Below are 20,457 nucleotides of genomic sequence, written 5' to 3'. Positions count from 1 at the left end.
ATTAGAAGGAAGCTTTGGAGGATGATTTCTTTGTGTGGCTTTTGAGTAGCAAATTGGAACCAGGGACACATAAGAAATATTTTCGAGGCTTTTTACCCACGTGAAATGAAGCAACTACATCCACTGGATGTCGCTCTTTTAAAAGCACCTTGGGCCTAACTTATTTATCGTCTTCCTGTAATTCCCTTATTAGTCATAGAGAGTCAGAGCTAGAAGGGACCCCAGATGTCATCTATCTGATCTCCTTTTCATTTAGATGAGAAAACTGAGGCCCAGAGAGGCTAAGTGACTTGCCCCCATACAGTACGCAAAGTGAGAGGCTATTGGCTCTGGAATCACACTGCTTGGCTGAAATCCTGGCTCCAGTGTGTATTTACTGTGATTTCAGCCAAGTGACTTAGCCTCTAAGTCTCAGTTTTCTCATCTGTAAAATGGGAATTATAGTGAGAGCAACCTTACTAGGTCGTTGTAAGGAGTAAGTGAGAGAATCCATGATGTTGGACATATGAACCCCTCAATAAATTTCATGACTATTACCCAGGGTTGCAATGAGAATCAGTGACAAAATGGGACTAAAATCCAGCTCAGCTAACTCCTACTTAAACGGGACCCTTTCCTATTAATCAGGTCCTGTCCTTTGTTTCTTTTGTGTGTGTGTGTGTTACTTGTTACCCAGGGAAGAGTGGAAGCCCCTTTGGAGATAGGGGTTGTCTTTTCTTAAAACCTCCTCTAAAGTGTGTACAATGCATGCCCTAGGTACCCTGTGGATACTTGTTGATTTGAGGATAAACATTACACGGTTCATGCACTCACGGAACGTGGATTGAATGTACATGCATGGCTGTAGTGCAGGAGGGAAAGAAGGAGAAAAAACTTAAGGATGGAAGTGAACATTTTTTGATCACCTAGTATGAAACGGGGCATTTTGCTAATAAGCTCTTTAGAAATGCATTTAATCATCACAGCAATCCCACGAAGGGCACATATTCAATCCCATTCTACAAAGAAGAAAATTCAGACCGAGTGGGTCTGCAGCATACCGGGGTTCACATGGCAGGTTGACAGAGCTGCGTTTCCACCCACCTTTTTACTGCAAGGCGCTGCTGATGCCCTCAATACACTGTGTGGTTCAAAAGAATTTCTCACCCCCTCTGTGAGCCAAAAGCACATTTCCTGAGGTGGTGAGAGAGACTGATAGATACCTTTCCATCACTGACACAGAGTGTACAAAGCACAGTTGTGTAACTCCGAGGGTCCAAAATATTCTCCCAGTCAAACTTGACTGGCATTGAGAGTCACACCAGGCCGGGTGGCTTTGCAGAATGCCACTTGTTTGAACTTCCTTTCATCACTCTGTCAAGAGTCAGAGCAATGCAGTGGAACCTCACAGTCCTGCTCAGAGGAGCAAGCTGTTCTGGGGAAATTTATTTCAAAGGATATTCTGAATTAAAAACACGCCCACTTGGGAGGGGGCAGTGATCCTATATCGTATATCCTATATCCTAGGTAATGAGGCCATTAAAGCAGCTGGTCTCCTCACATCTTATGTAAGAGTGGCTTAGTCTCTGGGTGAGCTGGGCTAAACAGCACAGAATTCAACCGAGTGAGCCATCCCTAACCTGGAGTTAAGGATGAAAGTCAGATGTGGACAGGGTGTCTGAGTCCTACGTAACAGGGCCCAGAGGGAATAACATGTAGGCTGCCACAACCACTATGCTTTTTAAAAATTTATTTACACTATGTTTATTTGGGCTTGGGGAATCAGGGAGACCGATGAAGATTTGGAGGAGATTAAGGGGCCCTCCCTGGCACTACACGACGTTGCAAAACTAATGGCAAGTCTATACTTTGGAGACAGCCTTACCTCTGGCGAGGAAGACCCAGCCCTGTCTCCCAACCTGTGTCACTGTGTGCACGTTACTAACCTGATTTACGGCACCTGCTGAAAAGACAGTGTCCCTCCGCTGAGTTATTGGGGGTATTATGTGAAGTAAAATAGGTGGGAACTATGATAAAACCCATCAGATGGAGACATCTTTTTAGTATCAATAGCCTCATCGTTTTTATTACACATGACTTTCTGAGTCACCAAATTCTCGGTGTGTTGCAGTGCCATTTTTGCATCCCAGTCATACCCAGCAGGCAGGTATTCCTCAAACACGTACTGACACCCGGTTTCAACCCCGAGGTGACTATGCGGACCTCGAGCGCGGCCCGCAGCAGGGTCTGGATTCCCTCACCCAGGGCTGGAGGGGGCGCTCTCCAGAGCCGGGGCAAGGGGACGTTCCCCATCGTACGGATCTTTCTCTCCCAGTGGAGAAAAGCACCGGAAAGCGGCTCTTACATAACTGGGATGATGTAACCGCTGGCGGCTCGGGAGGGGCTGGGCGGAGGCACCGGGAGTGCGGGGCCGCGGAACTCTGCGTGCGGCGTGCGCCCCACCATGCTCCTCTACCGCAGCGCCGCGTGGTTCGCCAAGGGGCTGCGCGAATACACCAAGTAAGGATGCCAGGGTACCGCGCCGAGGGCCGCGGGCCACGGGCACTGCCGGCCGCGAGGCGGGGCCGTCTGGCTGTCACGTGGCCCACCTCAGCGCTAACGGGGACGCGCCCGCGGCTTGGACCCGCTAAGCGACAGTGGCGGCCGCTGGCTGGCAGCCGGCAGATACAAGTGGGGGCGGCTGGCCTGGTCCGACCCTTCCGCGCTCCGGGACCCGGCTGGCTCCGGGGGGCGGGGCTTGCGCCCGGGGGCGGGGCTTTGCCGCCTTGGGGTCCCACCCACTGACGTCAGGCGGCCCCGGCGCCTACGAGCCTCCTGGGCGTTACCTTGGCGCCTTGCTAGGCAGGCTCCGCTTACTGCCTCCGTGGTTTTAGGGGGTGGCACTTCTGGGGATGAAGAGATGGTTTTTAGTGTTTCTCAATCCTATATGAACATCAGAATCACCGGCAGAGATTTTAAGGTACCAGTTTTCAGGCCCTCTCCCTAGAGATTATGATTCAGTTGGTGTGCACTGGGGCCTATACTGACGTTTTATAAAAATCCTACAGGTGATTCTCCTAAGCAGCCCATTAATCTCTAACAGACTTCCTTTTCTCCCTGCACTAGGGCTTTTATCAGTTCCCAACGCAGCCTGGGCAGATTTGTATCATCCCAGGACCCCAGGCGTCATTCCAAGGGGAGACAGCTGCTGCTGCTCCCATCTCTTCACCCCTCACTTTTGGGAAAAGTGCAGACGCTCCTTAGGGGTCAGTGCTGCAGAGAATGTGGGACGTGTAGCTGTCATCCCTGAGCCGCTGAGTTTAGGTGAATACATACGCTGGCAACCTCTCTCTTTCAAAGGGGTGTGCTCGCAGTGGCCACCATTTGCTGGGTCTTTCCATGTTACACAGAATGCAGCAGGAAGGGCTTGAGTCAGCTTCCTGCCCCAGGAAGGCAGGCTTCTAAAAGTCTCTCCCCAGACTCTCGTAGAATTGGAGGGATACAAACTTAGGCGAGTTTCCCTGCTGTTGTGCATTTAGTGAGTTGGAGGGGAAGACTACACTTTTGTGAGAGTCTGTAGTTTTGCTTTACAATGTTTTTTTCTTAGGACATCTGTATTTTTATAAAGCTTCCCTGTATTGGGCCCCGAGGCAGCAAAATCTAATCAGTTTCCTAAAACTACCTGAAGCTAAGAATTACCAGGGGCAATTAAACACCAGTGACTGACTGCTGAGCCCCTAGTGGGTGTGGGTGGGACCTAAGCAAATTCCATGTTGGTAAATTGGGAGGAACGTGCTGGGAGCTTGCCACCGGGTGATTTCTGTACTAGGGGTTCAGGAAACACTAAAGACAGTGGTTGCTGAGCTTGAATCAAAATCACCTGGAGGGCACGTGAAACCACAGATTGCTGGGCCTCACCCTGAAATGTCTGACTCCACAGACATTCCCAGGTGATGCTGGTGCTGCTTGTCTGGGGACTGCTCTGAGCACCACGGGCAAGGTAGATGGTGGCCTAGGCTGGATGCTGAAAGAATGGAATTGTCCATGGGCTTTGTCACCTACCATCTTGTGACCTTGGGCAAGTCATTTGCTTCTCTCTGTTTGCAAAATAACCACTGATATGGAGAGTTTATAAAGATTAAAAACAGAGGGCAGGAGGATACCAAAAAAGCTGTCTTATTATTAACAACAGATTGGATCAGGATGGAATCCTTGTGTTGAAGGCAAAGGACAAAGGGAGGCTTGCAGGCCAGCTTGGCACCACCCACTTGGCAACTGGCCCCTGGCCTGGAGTTTGAGGAAGAGGTTTAATCCACAGGAGCCGCCCTCAGCAAAACATAGTCTCTAATAGGATCAACGTGGTGGCCCAGAGGCTAAAGTCTCCTCTAGCTGTGTCCCGGAGGACAGCCCCTCCGCTCCTGTCCCTGGGAGGAAGGGGCTCTTGGGCCTGTTCCCCGTGGGGTACTCCCTCGGGGCCTGTTCTCTGTGGCCTGCTCTTCTTCCAGCCCTGTTGTGGTTCGGGAAGCTCTCACTCGCGCCCCACCAGTGCCTTCTCCTGTCCAGGCCCCTAGTCACTGACTCTTTGCTCTTCTTTTTTTTCCCCTGGGGGGAGGTCTTTAGGGTTTCTGTTTACTTATTTATATGGAGGCGCTGGGGATGAAACCCAGGACCTCGTGCATGCTAAGCCTGCGCTCCACCACTAAGCTATACCCTCCCTGCCTCTTGGCTCTTTGTAGGGAAACTTTCTTCTGTAAGAAAATCCTTTCACGGTGGTCCTGGGACCCCCACTCTTAGGGGAAAACAAATCTTCCAGCTTCATCTTTGCTTATAGTTTCAAACACTCTCAAATTCCCTAATGATTTGAAGCATAGGGGCAGGGGGAGTGGGCAGCTGCAAATGAAGAGCTTAATTTTGAATGTGAAGGGTATTCATGTCATTATTAATAACTAATAATAATAGCAACTGCTGGTTTTTGAATTCTTTATTCCAAGTGTGTGATAAATGCCTTACGGACATTATCTCACCTAGGCCGCCCCGTTTGTGCAGATGAGGCGAGACAGGAGCGCAGAAAGGTTAAGCCGACACATGAGCGTGCACAGCTGATAAGAGGCAGAGCTGTGCTTTAAAGCCAGGTTGTTTGATCCAAAGCCCTCATTATTGATATTATTTTTAGTTTCAAGTCAGCCTTTCAGGAAGCCTTGGAACAGGCAGAAGTCTTACTTGCCCCACTAAGTGGGCTGCTTAGTGAACAGCAGAAGCAACGAGAGGGCCGTCCTCCGAGCTGCCCTGGGTGTTTGGGCGAGTCACAGCCGGTGGGAACAGGAACATTCTTCTTGGTCTCTTGACTGCCCCTGTGGCAATGCCTTCCAAACCAAACCCAAGCTCATAAACATTCTTTGGCCTCTTCACCAGTGTCCAGGCATGTAATTGGCCGTTGTGCTGTACTGGGGCTTGGGGCAGGAGACCAGCTGTTGGCAGTCTCTGTGTAAACAGGGTGTGGGGAGGGCACTGGGAGTCTTCCAGAACCTTCAGGGGAAAGAGTTGCATTCTACGTTGCAGGGAATCGGCTCTTTGGGTGAGAGTTGCCACCTGAGACCAAGCCTGCCATGTGGGAAGAGCTCCGCCCTCAGGGTCTCCTCCTGCCAGTCCCCCTCCATCCTGCCTCCACCCCTCTTGCCAATTTTGTAACCAGGAAATGCTAGGATGGTGAAGACAGGAGGTATCTCAAAAAGCAGAGAGAAACAGTCAAGGAGCTCAGGGTTGTCTCTATCCAACGTGATGCCTTTGTACAAATTAGAAAAAAAACACCGCCTTCTCAATGTGCTTTGCTGTCGTCTGGCAGAAAGTTGTCTTTTGCAGGATACAAATCTCCCATCGCTAGCGCCCCCTAGAGTTGTGCGGCACACACCCTGTGGCTCTGAAGGAGACTTTTCTTCCTCTGCAGGAATGCAGACATCATATAATTCTACCTGCCTCCTTGTTCATGCCCTATAGTGCCCAGCCCAGGAGTAGGTTTTCTCCCTGCGGGAGATTGTGTTCCCAGCTCCTGACAACCATTCCTTCTGTGGGTCTGCTGCTTCCAGGAGTGGTTATGAGTCTGCTTCCAAGGACTTTGTCCCTGATGACTTGGAGGTCCAAGTTCCTGGGAGATCCTTCTTGGTCACCGGCGGAAACAGCGGCATTGGAAAAGCGACCGCCATCGAGATAGCCAAGCGAGGTGAGCGGCCTGCTGACTCGTGTGTGCCCTGGGCCCCGAGGCCAGCCTGTGGTCGGTCCACACCAGGGAGAGTGCCCCATGTCATGGGCTGGTCAGGAAGACCCCAGCCAGCCCTGAACAGTGACCCCATGGTGATCGGCACAGCTGCCAGCTTTCTGAGCTGTGCGTTATGCTTCAAGCTGGAGGTGGACAGAACAGGTGACTAGAGGAGGCTTTCCTCGACACAGTTAATTCACAGGGGAGCTAGAGTTCTGTCCACAGGCCAGTGCTTTCTGATAAAGAGCAGTTAGGGGCTCCTGCCAACCCTAGGTGTCTGAATCACCAGTGGAACCTTAAAACAAAAAAAACTGGAATACCTGGTTCCTGTCTTCTCAACAAGAACAGGGTGGGAGTGCGGGAAGGAGATGGGGAGTCCGTCACAGTTTGGCTGTGGGCCTCTTTAAGAACCAGTGCCCCCAGAATAATCGTGGAGGGGAGGGCATTGAACTTCCTTCTTCCTTCCTTGTGTGCTGGTGTCTCTCCTCCAGGGTTAGAGCAGCTGGAGACAGCCTCCTCTTTCTCAAACCTAACCTTGATTTTGGAAAGTGGCTCTCTGGGTGCCCATAAATTATTCAACCAGCTGAAGTCTTCCTCTGGGTAAATACCAAAATTTCCTACATGAGCTCAAGTGCCTTGGGTCACTCAATGGCACTTGGTGGCTAGAAATGTCTGCTGTGACTCTCCAGAGCCACTTCTTGGGGGGAAAATGGTTGCTTTAGCGGGAGTTGGGGAAATAGGTTGGGAATTTATCACTTTCCAAGATAGTCGAGATGTTTTATTTTTTTCTCTAAAATTCAGTTAGGCATTTTCCAGGGGAATGTTACACCATTTGGAGCTGTATTTAATTATCTGCCAAGTCAGGGGGAAGATTAACTGCATCTCAGCAGCTGGGAGGTACTCTGAAGTGTTGTGGGGAGGAGGGTGAAACAGAGGGGCTGGTGGTGTGGTTAGCCTGTAGCCTCCCATGAAGCAGACCCCATTCAATAAAGTGGGCTATTTTAGGTGAAGAAAGCAGGTTCTGCAATGATTACGTCTTCACGACTGCAGCCAGGGCATTCCCCTTAAATACGCCTTGGTTGATGATGGTATGGCCTTTGCTGAAATAGTCTGAGTGCCCTTTGTGGATTCAGCCATTCAGTAACTATTTATTGAGTTCCTGCTACATATCAGGCCAGTGCTTCTCAACTTGGGCTGAACATTACACTCACCTGGGGAGCTTTTAAAACATACCCTGGCCTGGGCCCATCATGTGGAGCTTTTGAAAACTTCCCAAGTGGGTCTAAAGTTCAGCCAGGTTGAGCCCTCTGTGTCGGGTACGCTGTGAGATGCTCTGGGAGGCAGGTGTGACCAAGACAGACCCTTCTTATACTTGATGTATTCAGATCCTTAAAAAATCAGGACGTTATCCCAGATGCATCATCAGTCAGCCCAGGTAGGCAGGAGGACAGGTTTCAGGATGCCCCTCTCTCTTACACCTGCTGCTCTGACTGTGGGGACCATCTGTCTAGATTTTCCAGAATAGTCGCAATTTCAGGTACTCTTTCTGCAAGCCCGTATGTCTTAATTCCTCATTTGGAAAAGCTGGTCTCCACAGTTACCACCATCGCTGTCCCTCACTGGTGGTTTTGTTCAATTCCACCAGGTGGCACAGTTCACCTGGTTTGTCGCGATCAGAACCGAGCAGAAGGTGCCAGAGGTGAGATCATCAGGGAGAGCGGTAACCGGGTAAGCTGTTCTCCGCGCCTCCCGCTGGGGCTTCCTGCCTCCAGGGTCAGGGACTTGGCGGGTGGGGGCTGGACTCCTGCCCCTGCTCCCTGAATTGGCAGTGGCCTGTGGGTGCTTCCGCTGTGGAGACAGCTTCAGCCCACAGTGTCGGAGCCGTGCGCTTCACAGGCTGGCCTCGACCCGGGATAACGAGGGCAGTGAGGTTTGACTGGGGTCGGGGCCACAGCCTGCTGCGGAGACATTGCATGGGACAACGCACTGCTGGGGCTCCTCCCCCAGAAGGAGCCCACGTCAGTGAGACACGTCAGGGGGGACTCAGGGTGAGCCAAGCTGTGAACTGACCCAACGGCCCTCTGATAAAGAGGGACAACAGACAGCATTTTGGTCTTGATGAGAGCCACTTTGGGACGAGAGCTTCCAGCACTGGTGCACGTTCTGTGGTCTTCCTTTTCTAGAAGAGTTGGAACAAGGACCAGCTACCCTATTTGTGGGGCCCAGTGCAAAATGACAGTGTGGAACCCTTGTGTAAAAAACACTTAAGAATTTGAAGACGGCGGGCTTGGGGAAGGTATAGCTCAGTGGTGGAGCGTATGCTTAGCATGCATGAGGTCTTGGGTTCAAGCCCCAGTACCTCCATTAAAATATATATATATATATATATATATATATAGATGGTGAAGGCAGAGTGTTAAAACAAGTGGGGCCCAGAGTGGGGCCCATGAAGCTGACCCCAGTGGAAACCCCTGGACCCACTGTAAGGCGGAGAGAAGGGGCCCCACACTGTCACTGAAGAGCGTCCTCCTTGCAGTCCTGCCTGGAGTTTCCTCCTCTGTCCTGTGCACCTGCTTCTCCAGCAGCCCCCACACCTGAGGGGCCGTGGGAGGAGCCTGGGGAGAGGCGGACAATGCCTCACTCCCGCAGGCTGGGACTGTGGCCAAACGAAAAAAATGCCCCAATCTAGAGTGGGATATTTTGCATCTGCTCATGAAGGTTATTATTTATCTTTAAAGAATGTTTTCAAAGCCAGTGGCCCATCCTTTCCCTTCTCAGCAGACTCTGCAGCCTCTGACCGTCAGGTGCCTTCCAGAGGCTTAGTGCTGGCGGCGAGCAGGAGGGTCTCTAAATCTTCCTCTAATGTCTGCAAGTGCGGCTGTGATCTGGGGGCTGCAGCCCTCGAGATGGAGAGCTGGCTGTCTGCCCGCTGATAACTTTCAGTGGTGCTGCTGCAGAATGCAACAGGAATACTAATCTCAGGCCATGGGCAGAGGAGGACGCGCCTGGATTCCAGCCTGCTGTGGTTTGGGCTACATTTTTCACAAAGTGGATTTATATAGGAAAAGATGACAATATGGTTTTTTATACTGTTGAGCCATCCTGATACCCAACTGCCTCATCTTTGGGAAGGTAGAGCCGAAAGGGGGAGCAAGCCTGTTTCCTGGGGTGGGAAGAGAGGGAGCCCTCCACCTACTGCCTCCCCATCCACGTGCACAAACCCACAGGAAATTCCCTCCTCTTTTGTGTTTGTAAGTGACCTCCAGCACTGAGAGCTCGGAGGGTCTGGGGCTCGTGGTACCCGTCGGCGCATCCCCATGGGTGTGGTTTCCCGGACTCGGAGCACCCTCCAGGTCTGGCTGGGATCAGCAGCTGTTTGTGAATGTTGATACATTATTACTACCCAAAGTCCATTCAGATTTCCTTAGTTTTTCCCTGACACCCTTTTTCTGTTCGCAGATCCCAGCAAGGACCCCACATTACATTTAGTTGTCATGTCTCCTTAGTGTCCTCTTGGCTGTGACAGTTTCTCAGGCTTCTCTAGTTTTTGATGATCTTGATGGATTTGAAGAGTCCTGGTGAGGTGGTGTGTGTACCATCCCTCCACTGGGGTTGGTCGGATGTGTTTTTCATTGATTAGAATGGAGTGATGGGTTTCCAGGAGAAAGATCACAGACGTAAAGTGCCAGGGCAACATTTTCACTCCTACCACACTCCCGATACGGCAGGAAGGGGCTGGAAGTGAGCCTCTGTCTGGTGGAGATTGACTCCATCAACATCAAAACACCAAGATTAAAAACAGGGGTTTCTGGTCTCCAGTTCTCCCAGGCCAACGTGGAATTCCATCTCCTTGAGAATTATCGGTTTAGCTTCCCAAGTCCTAGACATTCGTATTAACTACCACCTTGTTCTTACGTAGTAATTGCCACTTCCAAGGGCACATTCGTGTGCTGTTTTCCATTTGCTCTTCAGACTCACCCTCTGCCGTGGGTAGAGAGGTTCCCGTAATGTCACCTCATGACTTCTGGGCCACCCAGTGGCTGAATGGTGGCTCATCTACAGAAAGGATCCCAGTTGAGTTTTGCTCAGTTTCAGTAACCACGCTAGCATCCCAGGTTTATAGAGTGAGTACAGGGGGCCGGTGGCCCCTTGGTCCAGCCTTGTCACATGGAGATCAGCAGATTAGGGTTTGTACACACAGGTACCTGTTGCAGGTTCCTCCTCCTGGTCACAGCAGACTGCTGGCCTCTCCTGTTTTCACCCGGGGGGGACAGGTGATTTCCTTCACCTTTCCACGACACTTCATTTCACCAGGCTCCGTGTTGATTTATCTAGAACAGTGATTCCCTCTTCCCTGCTGCTGCCTCTTTTAAATTCTGAGCCATCTTGGGTACTTCCAGGAAGCTCGAGGAGACTGTGGAATGATCAGAGGAGAACTGATTTTCGCTCGCTTGGATTTTGTAGCTTATTTGAATTTTGTTGTCTTTTGAATCTGGCTTTTGTGTGTTTTGCTGCCCTGCTGGGTGGGAGGGAGTTTGAGGGTGATTGCGGGGAAGGCCTCAGAATGAAAGGATTAGGTGTCCAGACTCCGTTTACCGTCACTGGTAGCGGCTCACAGCCGAGCCGAGGGTGAGTCAGCAGCCCTGTGCCCACCCCCTGGACGAGGGCCTGCAGAGAAAGAGCCCAGTCCTGTACCGACAATGCTCGCCCTCTCCCTTGAAGGTAGAGGAGTGTTTGGTTGTGCCAGACTTCAGCCGAATATGGTAGGTAGTCAAGCTGATTCCAGACATTCTGAGTCATGAAAATGTGAGATTGCTTTTGTTTTCTCATTCTCTGGACCTTTGTCTCAGGGTGAGAAAATATTTTTTAAGATCAGTAGAAGGAGATTCTTACTACAGCCTTGGGTTCGGTGGCCCAGTTAATGGGGGAACAGGCAGGGCACTGTAGGTTCAGTTCCCAGCAGCGGGGATCCTGCCTTGGGTGGGTGAGAAGTCCCTGGCATCTGCTGGAGCTCAGAGAGAACAGCGTCGCGTTCACGGGGTACTGAGAACACAAGTTTCACAGGCACAGAACAAAAGAGCTAAACAACCAACATGCACGGGTCATTTACATGTGGGGCTGTGTGCCCCGCCACAGGGGCAAGGGGCAGTCAGCCTGGCTCCTCCATCCAGGAGTTGCCCAGAGACGACCGTATCACAGGGCAGAAGCTGATTCGCATCCTAGGCAAGGACTGAGTCACAGAGGAAGCTGTCACCTTAGAATTATGATGGGCCTTAGACAGTCTCTTAGGAGGAAAATATTGACAGAAACCCCAAATGATCAGTAGGAAACTATGACACACCCATGCAAAAGTAAGTTCTGTGGCCATTAAAAGAGATAAGGTAGATTTATATATAACAAAAAAAATCCACAATATATTGTTGAACCAAAAAGAAGCATATAGAAGAATGTATAGTCTGATCCTATTTATATGGAAAGGGGACACACACATATAATGCTTAAAGTACATAATATATAATGTCTAAAATATATGTGTATAAATATTGCATATGCTTAAAATATTTCTGGATAATTCCCAAGAAACTGAGCAATGGTGCACTTCTGAGGCATGAGACTTTCCATTTTGAATCATTCCAAATGATTTGATTTTTCTTTTATATGCTTCTTTTTTTTTAAATTAAAGTACAGTCAAATTACAGTGTGTTAATTTCTGGTGTACAGTGCAATGTCCCAGTCATGCATATACATACATATATTCATTTTCGTATTTTTTTCCATTAAAAGTTGTAAGATATTTTGAAAACCATTAAAAATGAAAAAATATATATCTATATATATTTTTTTTTCCCCAAAGCTTTATAACTTTTTTTGTTTTCTGGTTTAGAACATCTTCCTGCACATTGTGGACTTGTCTGATCCCAAGGCAATCTGGGAATTTGTGGAAAATTTCAAGCAGGAACACACACTCCATGTCCTGGTGAGCTGTGTAAACATAAGTAGGGGACAGATCTCAACGCGTGTGTGTTTCTCGTCTGGGTGGATGTTGACGGATGTGTGTGTTTGTGGATCTTTACGGCGACCCCTTAGTGAGAATCTTTCATGGTGAGGCCTGTTAATGTCACCCAGTTCACTCACTGGAGTGAACCTCCCCACATGAGATTTGTGAGGAAAAGACAGGACCATCCACTGGGTCTGTGAGGAGATGGGAGGTTTCATTTTTTGAGTAGAATGATGATTTGTATAGCTGTATTCCCGTGCTCTGTAGATTTGGGGATTGGTGTATGGAACTTAGAGGCTCCGGGAAATAAAAATAAAAAGCTTAGTCCAAAAGAATGCCCTGCTGCAGGCTAGCAAATTGCCGTGCATGCTAAGCATGCACGCTACCACTGAGCTATCCCCTCCCGCCCCAGATAGGTTCTAATGGGCTTCAAAATGTTCGTTGAGGCCCAAATCTGCTGCGATCCATTTAAAATGTGCTGGGGTTTGTTCTGCTGTTACTCTTTGCACTGCTGATGCTAATAGCACTATCTTGATTTGAAGCATATAATTGAGAGCCATTGAAAGCAATTTTTCATTAGTGCAGATAAAATCAGTTTACATGTGCAAAGCTACAAAACGACATATTCGATTCTGAAAGTAGTGACTCTTTGAGCACCTTTAATATTATGTATTTCTAAAACCCATTGCTTTTGGATATGGTTGCTAATAAGCACTTTACCAAAGAAAAGGCAACCTTGACTATTTTTCTGGTTGAGTCATTGTCCTTTAAAAGTAACTCAGCAGTAGATTGCAAAATAAGAATTAAGCGCAACACTAATGTGTGTAAATATTTCATTTTTAAAGTCGTGTTGAAAAAGTCTTTGCATAGTTCTGAATTCTTAGATTCACAGCATATGTATGTGCACAAGAGTATCTTTAGTTTTTGACACTTTGAAATAAGGGAGGTAGCTTAAGGAAAAAAATCAGTAATAGCAGTATGGCTTTGGAGCGTTTGAAATGTAGCTGGACGCTGGTCTAGACAAATTCCTGGGGTGCCTTATTGGGAATTAGGTTGCTCGGCCAAGCTCTGGTCATTGGAGGTCTCTGCCTAGTTCTGCGGCTGAGCCTGCTTCACAAATGACAGTGTCCAGGAAGGGGTTTGGAGTGAAGGCACAGCTGAGGAGAATTGTTGTCCCATGAATGTGGGTGGAAGGGAAGCTGTTTGGTTTGGCAACAAGTCCTTTGGCCCTATTTTGAAGTAAGAACTGTGATTTCTAGATCAATAATGCAGGCTGCATGGTCAATAAAAGAGAGCTCACAGAAGACGGACTTGAAAAAAACTTTGCCACCAACACTCTGGGTAAGTAGAGTGGTTTTTCTTGTCTGTGTTTAGCAAAATAAACGTAGACATGGATGACCCCGTGGAAGGATCAGAAAAACAGTGATCAACTCTTTGGGTTCTTGGTCCTTGGCATGCATGACTGCCTTTGCTTGAAGTTTATCCTTCAGTGCATCACCTTTTCTTTACGAAACACTGTTCTCGTGTTTTTTGTAATATGTGTTAGTGCCGGAAATACTTAGTATTGTTAAAGCGTATTTTTCTAGGAAGCTCAGTGCTCATTGTAGACAGGACTTTGGTGAGAAGAGCAGGCTCATCTTAGGTAGAAAGTGCAGACGTGAAAACTGCAGCCAAGGGAACCTCCAGTCAGGGCTGAGGAAGGCGCCACCAAGAGTCAAGAAGATGGACCAAGAAGGGCATCCACCTGGAACACAGGACCCCTGGGTTTTGGTTCCTGCTCTGTAATAGCTGATTCATTTTGTGCCAGGCCAGTGGTTCTCAAAGTAGGGTTCCTGGGAGAGCAGCATCAGCATCTCTGGGGAACTTGGTAGAGATGCACATTCTTAGGTCTCACCCCCAGATCTACTGAACCCAAAACCAGGATGAGGCTGAGAAATCTGTTTTAACAAAGCCCCCAGGTGATTCTAATGCCCATTGAAGTTTGAGAACCAATGTACTGAGCTTTTAACCTCTTTGGCTTGTCTCCTTCTTGAACCAAGAGGTCTGGAGTCCAGATCTTCCTCAACTTACAGTGGGGTTAGGTCCCAACAAACCTATCGGAACTTGATACTATCATAAATTGAAAATGCATTTAATCCACCTAACCTACCAAACATCCTAACTTAAACGTGCTCAGAACACTTATATTAGCCTACAGTTGAGCAAAATCATCTAACACAAAACCTATTTTATAGTAAAGTATTGAATGTGTCATGTAATTTATTGAATACTGTACTGAAAGTGAAAAACAGAATGGTTGTCTGGGTCCAGAATGGTTCTAAGCATATGAGTTGTTCACGCCGGCGATGGCGAGGCTGACAGGGAGCTGTGGCTCACAGCCCAGCATCATGAGAGAGCCTTGTCCTGTGCATCACTAGCCAGAGAAAAGATCAGTATCCAAAATTCAAAGCATAATTTCCACTAAATGTGTATCGCTTTCACGCCATTGTAAAGTCAAAAAATCATCTTTCAAACCATCGTAAATCAGGGACCACTTCCTCATAGCAAGTTAAGCTTTTAAAAAGGTATTTTAATTAATCCTAAGTCACGAAATGAAGGGCGAGGGTTCATGTGGTTGTCGGGGTCATCAAGGGTGTCTGTTAAATGGCAAACCTCTTCCCACCCAAGAACTGAACAATTCGAGGAGTCAGATCGTGGAGTAATGGGTAAGAGCCAGGTATCACTGCTGTCACTGGGAAGGCTGGCTGAAGGGCGTGGCTCCTGTGAGAGCCCAGTGGCTTCCTTGGTATTGAACCCCACAGTTAGACATCCTCGCCTGCTTTGTTGCAGCTGGCTGGCCTCAGGTAGACACTCCCCCAGGAAGAGGGGGAAGTGGGGAGCAGAGCTGAGCAAGCTCAGTCTATTGCTCCCAGATTTGCTCAGTTGAAGTGCTCCACCTCCTCGCAGGGGAGGGAGGAGGGCGCTGAGGGGGGCAGCATCGCACTCACGGTCCTCTCTCCATGAGGAAGGGAGCGTCAGGAGTGGGGGAGAACCTTTCTCCCCAGCAATGAGGTTGCATTTATTTCTTCTGTTTTTAAAATTTAAAAAAATTTATTGAAATGTAGTTGATTTACAATGTTTCGGGTGTACACAGTGATTCAGTTACGCACATACATGCACATATGTATTTGCTGATTCTTTTCCATTATATACTATTACAAGAAATTGAATATAGTTCCCTGTACTCAAACAAATACCTGGAAGCTTGCTATGAAATGGTGCAGGCTTAGTACAAAATACTTCTATCTTTTGCTTTGTTCTAAACGCGGCATCCTTGCCTAAGGTACCAAAAGTATGCAAATGCCGGGTCATGCCAGGGGGCGGGGTTGGGGGTGTTGCCTTCTTGCTCTACTGGATGGCAAAGACTCCTAGGGGACCACAGCTGGCCTCCCAGGTAGCTGCTCTCCGGGACCCACTTCGTGATCGGCAGGGCCCAGTACCAAACAAAAATGGGGAGGCGGGGCCTGTATTCAAAAAGTGCAGGGCCCTGTGGGACTGCACAGGATGAAGCCAGCTCTGCTGTTTTCCCACCACCCATCCGCCATCCAGCAAAACTCTGCTGGGTGTTTGCTGCGTGCTGGGCACTCGCAGGTGTTGTACATATGCTGGTCATCGAACACTCATGACCACCTTCTGATGGAGGGATTCCTGCCTATACGTTTCCGATGGAAAACCTAGGACCGAGAGAGGTTGTATAATGTGCCCAAGGTCAAGTGGAGGAGGCAGAATTTGAACCAAGTCTGTGCCTCCATAGCCCAGGTTCACAACCAGGACGAGTCCTACCAGCCCGCAGCATCTCCTCCCTCTAACTCATCACTGCATCATCGGGAAATGAATGCTGAGAGAGGCCGGAAGGGCAGTATCCAGCCAGGCCAGGGGGACCATGGGCTGGGGCCGGGGGCCCTGCTCCCAAGGCCGCCTGGGAATCAGCACTGACCGTGGACAGATCTGATAGACTCTAAGGGGACTGCCTTTTTGATTATACGGCTGGTAATGTACTTTTGTATGGATCCGGTCTGCTTCTGAGGACCTTGATATCTTTTCATTTTCATTTCCTATTTGTGTTAGAAACATTTTATTGATCTTCCCAAGGTCTCTAAGAAGCACAGTAAGTCTCATGCTTAATATTTATTCATCCTCTCCAGAGGGGAAGACATAGTCCAATATACACAGAGGCATGTCAGTGACAGAGAGGGCAGCTTAATGTTTGTCTGCTCCGCAGATAAGGAGATACAGAGAGGTTCAGAGGTTGTCATTCTTAAGCAGGTCCAGAGCCAAGTGAACAGCTCAGACCTCTGTCTGAATCCTAGGAAATTGCTGGCTGCCTCTCTAATATGAAACATGTTTTCCTGGCCCAATTATGTAACACGGGTTAGGTTGTTTTCTATTTTCTAAGATTCAGTCAGGCCTCTAGAAATACTTGCAATCCCCAGCCAGACATCACTAGATTCCTGATACTCTGAGGGTGGGAAAACACTAGTATTTGCAGAATTTATCCCAGCTCCTAAGGGTTTGGAAGGTGGAACATTAGTTACAGGTGAGATACTGTCAGAGCCCACAGCTGCACACGGCTCTTTGTGACAATATCACAGGATATGATTTAGATTAAGTTTGGAAATCATTCTTAATATTTCTTAGGGGTGGGTGGGGCATGGAGAGGTTTTCATAGTTGACTCTCCTGGGGAACAAAAATGAGCTGCCCGGGGTAGGTTTGTGGGTAGACGAAGTGTGGAGGTGAAGTGATCTCGTGAGACAGGTTCTGTTTGGTTGCTGTTCTCGCCTCCGTGTTTTGGGTCTTCTCAAATCATGCACATTTTGCCTGTTAGCATTCAGTGGCATCAAGAGTCTGTGAGGAGTGAAGACAGATGGGAGGGGAAGGGAGATGTGCTAAGTGCTCTGCTGGCAGCCGGCCACAGCCTGAGCGTTAGCCGATTAAAACTCTCACCCACGTCTTAGCCCCTCTCCCCCGCAGGACACCCGACGAGGATGCTGATTCCACCTCCTCCAGGACAGCTGTGTCATCAGTTCATTGACTGTAATAAACAGGCAGTGGTGCCTTAGCTCTTTGGCAGAAGAGGGGGAAGTTCGGTTTAGGGCCTTTTGGAAGGACATACCTACATCAGTATATAGTACCTGTTCTGTTCTTGACATGCTGGTATTTGGAGCTTTCTACTCACTGGCATAGCTCCACACCCAATGGTAACTGCTGTTTATGGCAGGGACCTAGGGTCCAGAAACACCTTAATAATAACATTATTATTACTACTATTAGTAACACTTAGTAGTAATAATAATAGCACATGCTGAGCACTTTCCATGTGCCAGAGGCTGCACTAAGTGTTTTTCTTGGATTATCTCATTCAATCCTCATAACAACTTTACAGATTTCACAGACGAGGAAACTGAGGGTCAGAAGCAGTATGAAACCAGAGTCTGTGACTCACCTTCCTAATCAAAGGATCACAAAATTATAGTTGGTGACTTTTGGTATAGGGTTGTATCTGTCAGCTCTTGCTATGTAACAAACAACTCCCAAGTGTCAGAGGCATACAGTAAGAAGCACATGTTTCTTGCTGACTTTTATGCAGGTCTGCTGGGTGAGCTAATCTCAGCTGAGCTCAGCGGGGTTATCTAAGCAGCAAGCTGGGTCTGGATTATGTTTCAAATTTGTTTGGACCATTAGGCTGGCCAGAGTAGGTTCTAGTGGCAATAGCAGAAGCCCAAGTGTGCAAGCACATTGCAAGCCCCTGCTTGCTTCACATCTGCTGATGTCCAACTGAAGAGTGCAGGTCATTTCACAGAGCCCCAAAATCAAGAGTCAGGGAAGCATTCTTCTTCAACGAAAGTGGAGAAGAGGGGTGAATATTGTCAAATGATAATCTACCACAAGGGTCTATTTTATTACACTCTTGTTTTTTGGAAATGGGTCATCTGAGTTTGATGTGGTAACTATTTATTAACCCAAGATATTTAATGAACAAAATACCTTATTTGTTCAGTAATCATTGATAGCGTGCCCACTATATGCTGGACACTGTGGTCAGTGATGAGGACTCAGAAATCACAGGGACTCCTGGTCCAGTGGGGGAGTTAGACACATAAAGAGTTTCAGTACTTGTTATGGTAGGTTCTCTTCTCGTCTGTGAAGGCAGCTGGGGTACGAGCGCTCAGAGGAAAGCAGAGAACAGTACTTCCTAGATGGAGTATGTCCTTAGACACTGAATGTGTTCCATACCAAGTATTATTTGTCCACTGTCCTCACCCTGAGCGTTACCCATGTACCTTCTGGCTCCTAAAACCTCCTTCTAGTCCCCGGACCTTCAAGATTCCCAGAGAGACACAGTACCTGGAAAATAGTAAGTACTGTCGAAACGTCAGCCAATACGGTGTAACATCCACATCCTTTAGCCTGGAATTGAAGTCATTTGTTAGTGTGACCCCCACCCCCTGTCCAAATATATTTCCTGTTATTTCCCAGAATGGATCCTCTGCCTGTCAGCCCATTATTTTTGGAAGATGCCCCCATGCTTTTGTCCCTGTGGCTCCTCTGCCTGGATGCCCCTTTCCTGGTTAACTTTCACTTTCCTCTGTGATTTGGCTGGGAGCATCCCCAGCCTGGAGCGTGGCCAGTGCTCCTCCTCTGGGCTCCCTCTGTGACCCTGTCTTGAGCACCATAGAAGTCACCTGTCTATAGGCTGGTTTTGTGCACAGGGTATGAATTGCTGAGGGCAGGCACTGCCTGACCCTTACCAGGAGCTCAGTCCGTTGTGAGCTGACTCACTGGGTGGATCATCCAGTTCCTGCAGCTACATGACTGTGCAAATTGCTTACCCCACCGCCAGGCCTCACGTTCCCATTCTGTAAAATGGGGATGATGCTACTTGTATAGGCTAGAGGTGAGGATTAAAGAAAGAGTTATAAGTTATTTACCAAGAGAAATAATGTGTTCACACAAAAACATACACACGAATGTTTGTAGCTGCTTTATTTTTTATTATTCATAATCACCCCCAACTGGAAGCAACTCAGATGTCCTTCAACTGGCGAATAAACTGTTGTGCTTCCATGAGAGATGCTATCCAGCAATAAAAAGGAACAAAATATTGATGTTTGCAGCAACACGGATAAAGCTTAAATGCATTGGCAAAAGTCAAGCCAGACTCAAAAGGATGCACTGAATGATTCTGTTTATATGATGTTCTGGAAAAGGCAAACCTGTAGGGACTGAGAACAGATCCGGGTTGCTGGGGTTAGGGGTGGGTGGAGATGTGACCACAAAGGGAATAGGTAGGTGACTGTGAGGGAACATTTGGGGTGATGGAACGGTTCTGAATCACACACAGTCTAATGCATAGAGTTACCCAACCCAGTGCATTTGCAGAAAATCATAGAGTTGTATACACACACACACACACACACAGAATTTTACTGTGTGTAAAAATATATATATATAAGAAAAGGCAAAGAGAAAGGAAAGCATCGTGGCTCTCAAGCACACCGAGTCTGTTTCTTGGTAAGAAGCTGATTATTTATTCTGATGTTTCGGGGGCCTGCCGTCCCTCAGTAATCAGTGCACTCCTGAAAGGGGCACTGCGTTCTCTTCAGCTCGGAGCACAGGTCCCCCTGCTCAGGCCTGGTCACAGCAGGTGCTCAGAAGTACCAGTTGGTGAGGAGTAAATGCAGAGGCAGCTTCTGAGAGGCCGAGGCAAGTACCTCTCACTATTTCAGGGACAATGGAGTGTGCAAGGCTGTGGAAGGAGGGACGGCAACCTTTCAGTCCAGGAGAGCTCCTGGGGGTGAGGGAAGGTGGCCCCGTGAGGAACCCTTGACCGCAGCCAGATTTCATGATTTCTGTGAGCCCATCTGTTTCTGGGTAAGATTGGGAAGCAGGCAGTGGTCACAAAAGAAAAGATGAACAGCCAGCCCCAGTGTCTCATTGGTCTTCCCACTGTTCCTCACCTCCATCATTGTACTAGAAGTTTCTCTGCACCACCTCTCCCCCAAGAAGCCACTGAAATGGAGGGAGAGAGGGCTGCCTGCCTTCCAGCTACTCCAGAGGTCTCCTTAGGTGTCCTCCTCCGGTTTTGGAGTCGGCCTGCAGCGCTCAAGCTCCTCTGACCCCTTCAAACAACTGAACTAACGGACGCTGGGTGTCATTAGGGCCCCAGCAAAACCAGCACGGCTTCAG

The 20,457-nt window shown here is 48.5% G+C and overlaps 1 protein-coding gene across 4 annotated transcripts in view; it reads left to right on the top strand.

The window, feature by feature from the left end:
• Nucleotides 1–2,361: 2,361 nt before the first annotated feature.
• The window catches only part of DHRS12 (dehydrogenase/reductase 12), a 45,586-nt gene continuing 27,490 nt past the window's right edge, over nucleotides 2,362–20,457 (top strand). For 3 of the 4 annotated variants that reach the window (XR_010383630.1, XM_031465960.2, XM_031465961.2), the window contains exons 1-5: nucleotides 2,365–2,499; nucleotides 6,063–6,196; nucleotides 7,878–7,960; nucleotides 12,117–12,209; nucleotides 13,490–13,571. Coding sequence is in view for 3 of the 4 variants with exons in the window: in XM_031465960.2 (XP_031321820.1) it covers nucleotides 2,444–2,499; nucleotides 6,063–6,196; nucleotides 7,878–7,960; nucleotides 12,117–12,209; nucleotides 13,490–13,571 (448 nt within the window). In the remaining variant the exon portion in view is untranslated. Of the gene's footprint in view, nucleotides 2,500–6,062; nucleotides 6,197–7,877; nucleotides 7,961–12,116; nucleotides 12,210–13,489; nucleotides 13,572–20,457 lie in introns of all 4 variants that reach the window. The other variant, XM_064493185.1, reaches the window with a different exon arrangement.

The sequence above is a fragment of the Camelus dromedarius genome, chromosome 13, assembly GCF_036321535.1.
Source record: "Camelus dromedarius isolate mCamDro1 chromosome 13, mCamDro1.pat, whole genome shotgun sequence".
Classification (NCBI taxonomy): Eukaryota; Metazoa; Chordata; class Mammalia; order Artiodactyla; family Camelidae; genus Camelus; species Camelus dromedarius.
Note: the sequence above shows the minus strand (reverse complement) of the source record. Positions and strands in the feature narration are given on the sequence as shown.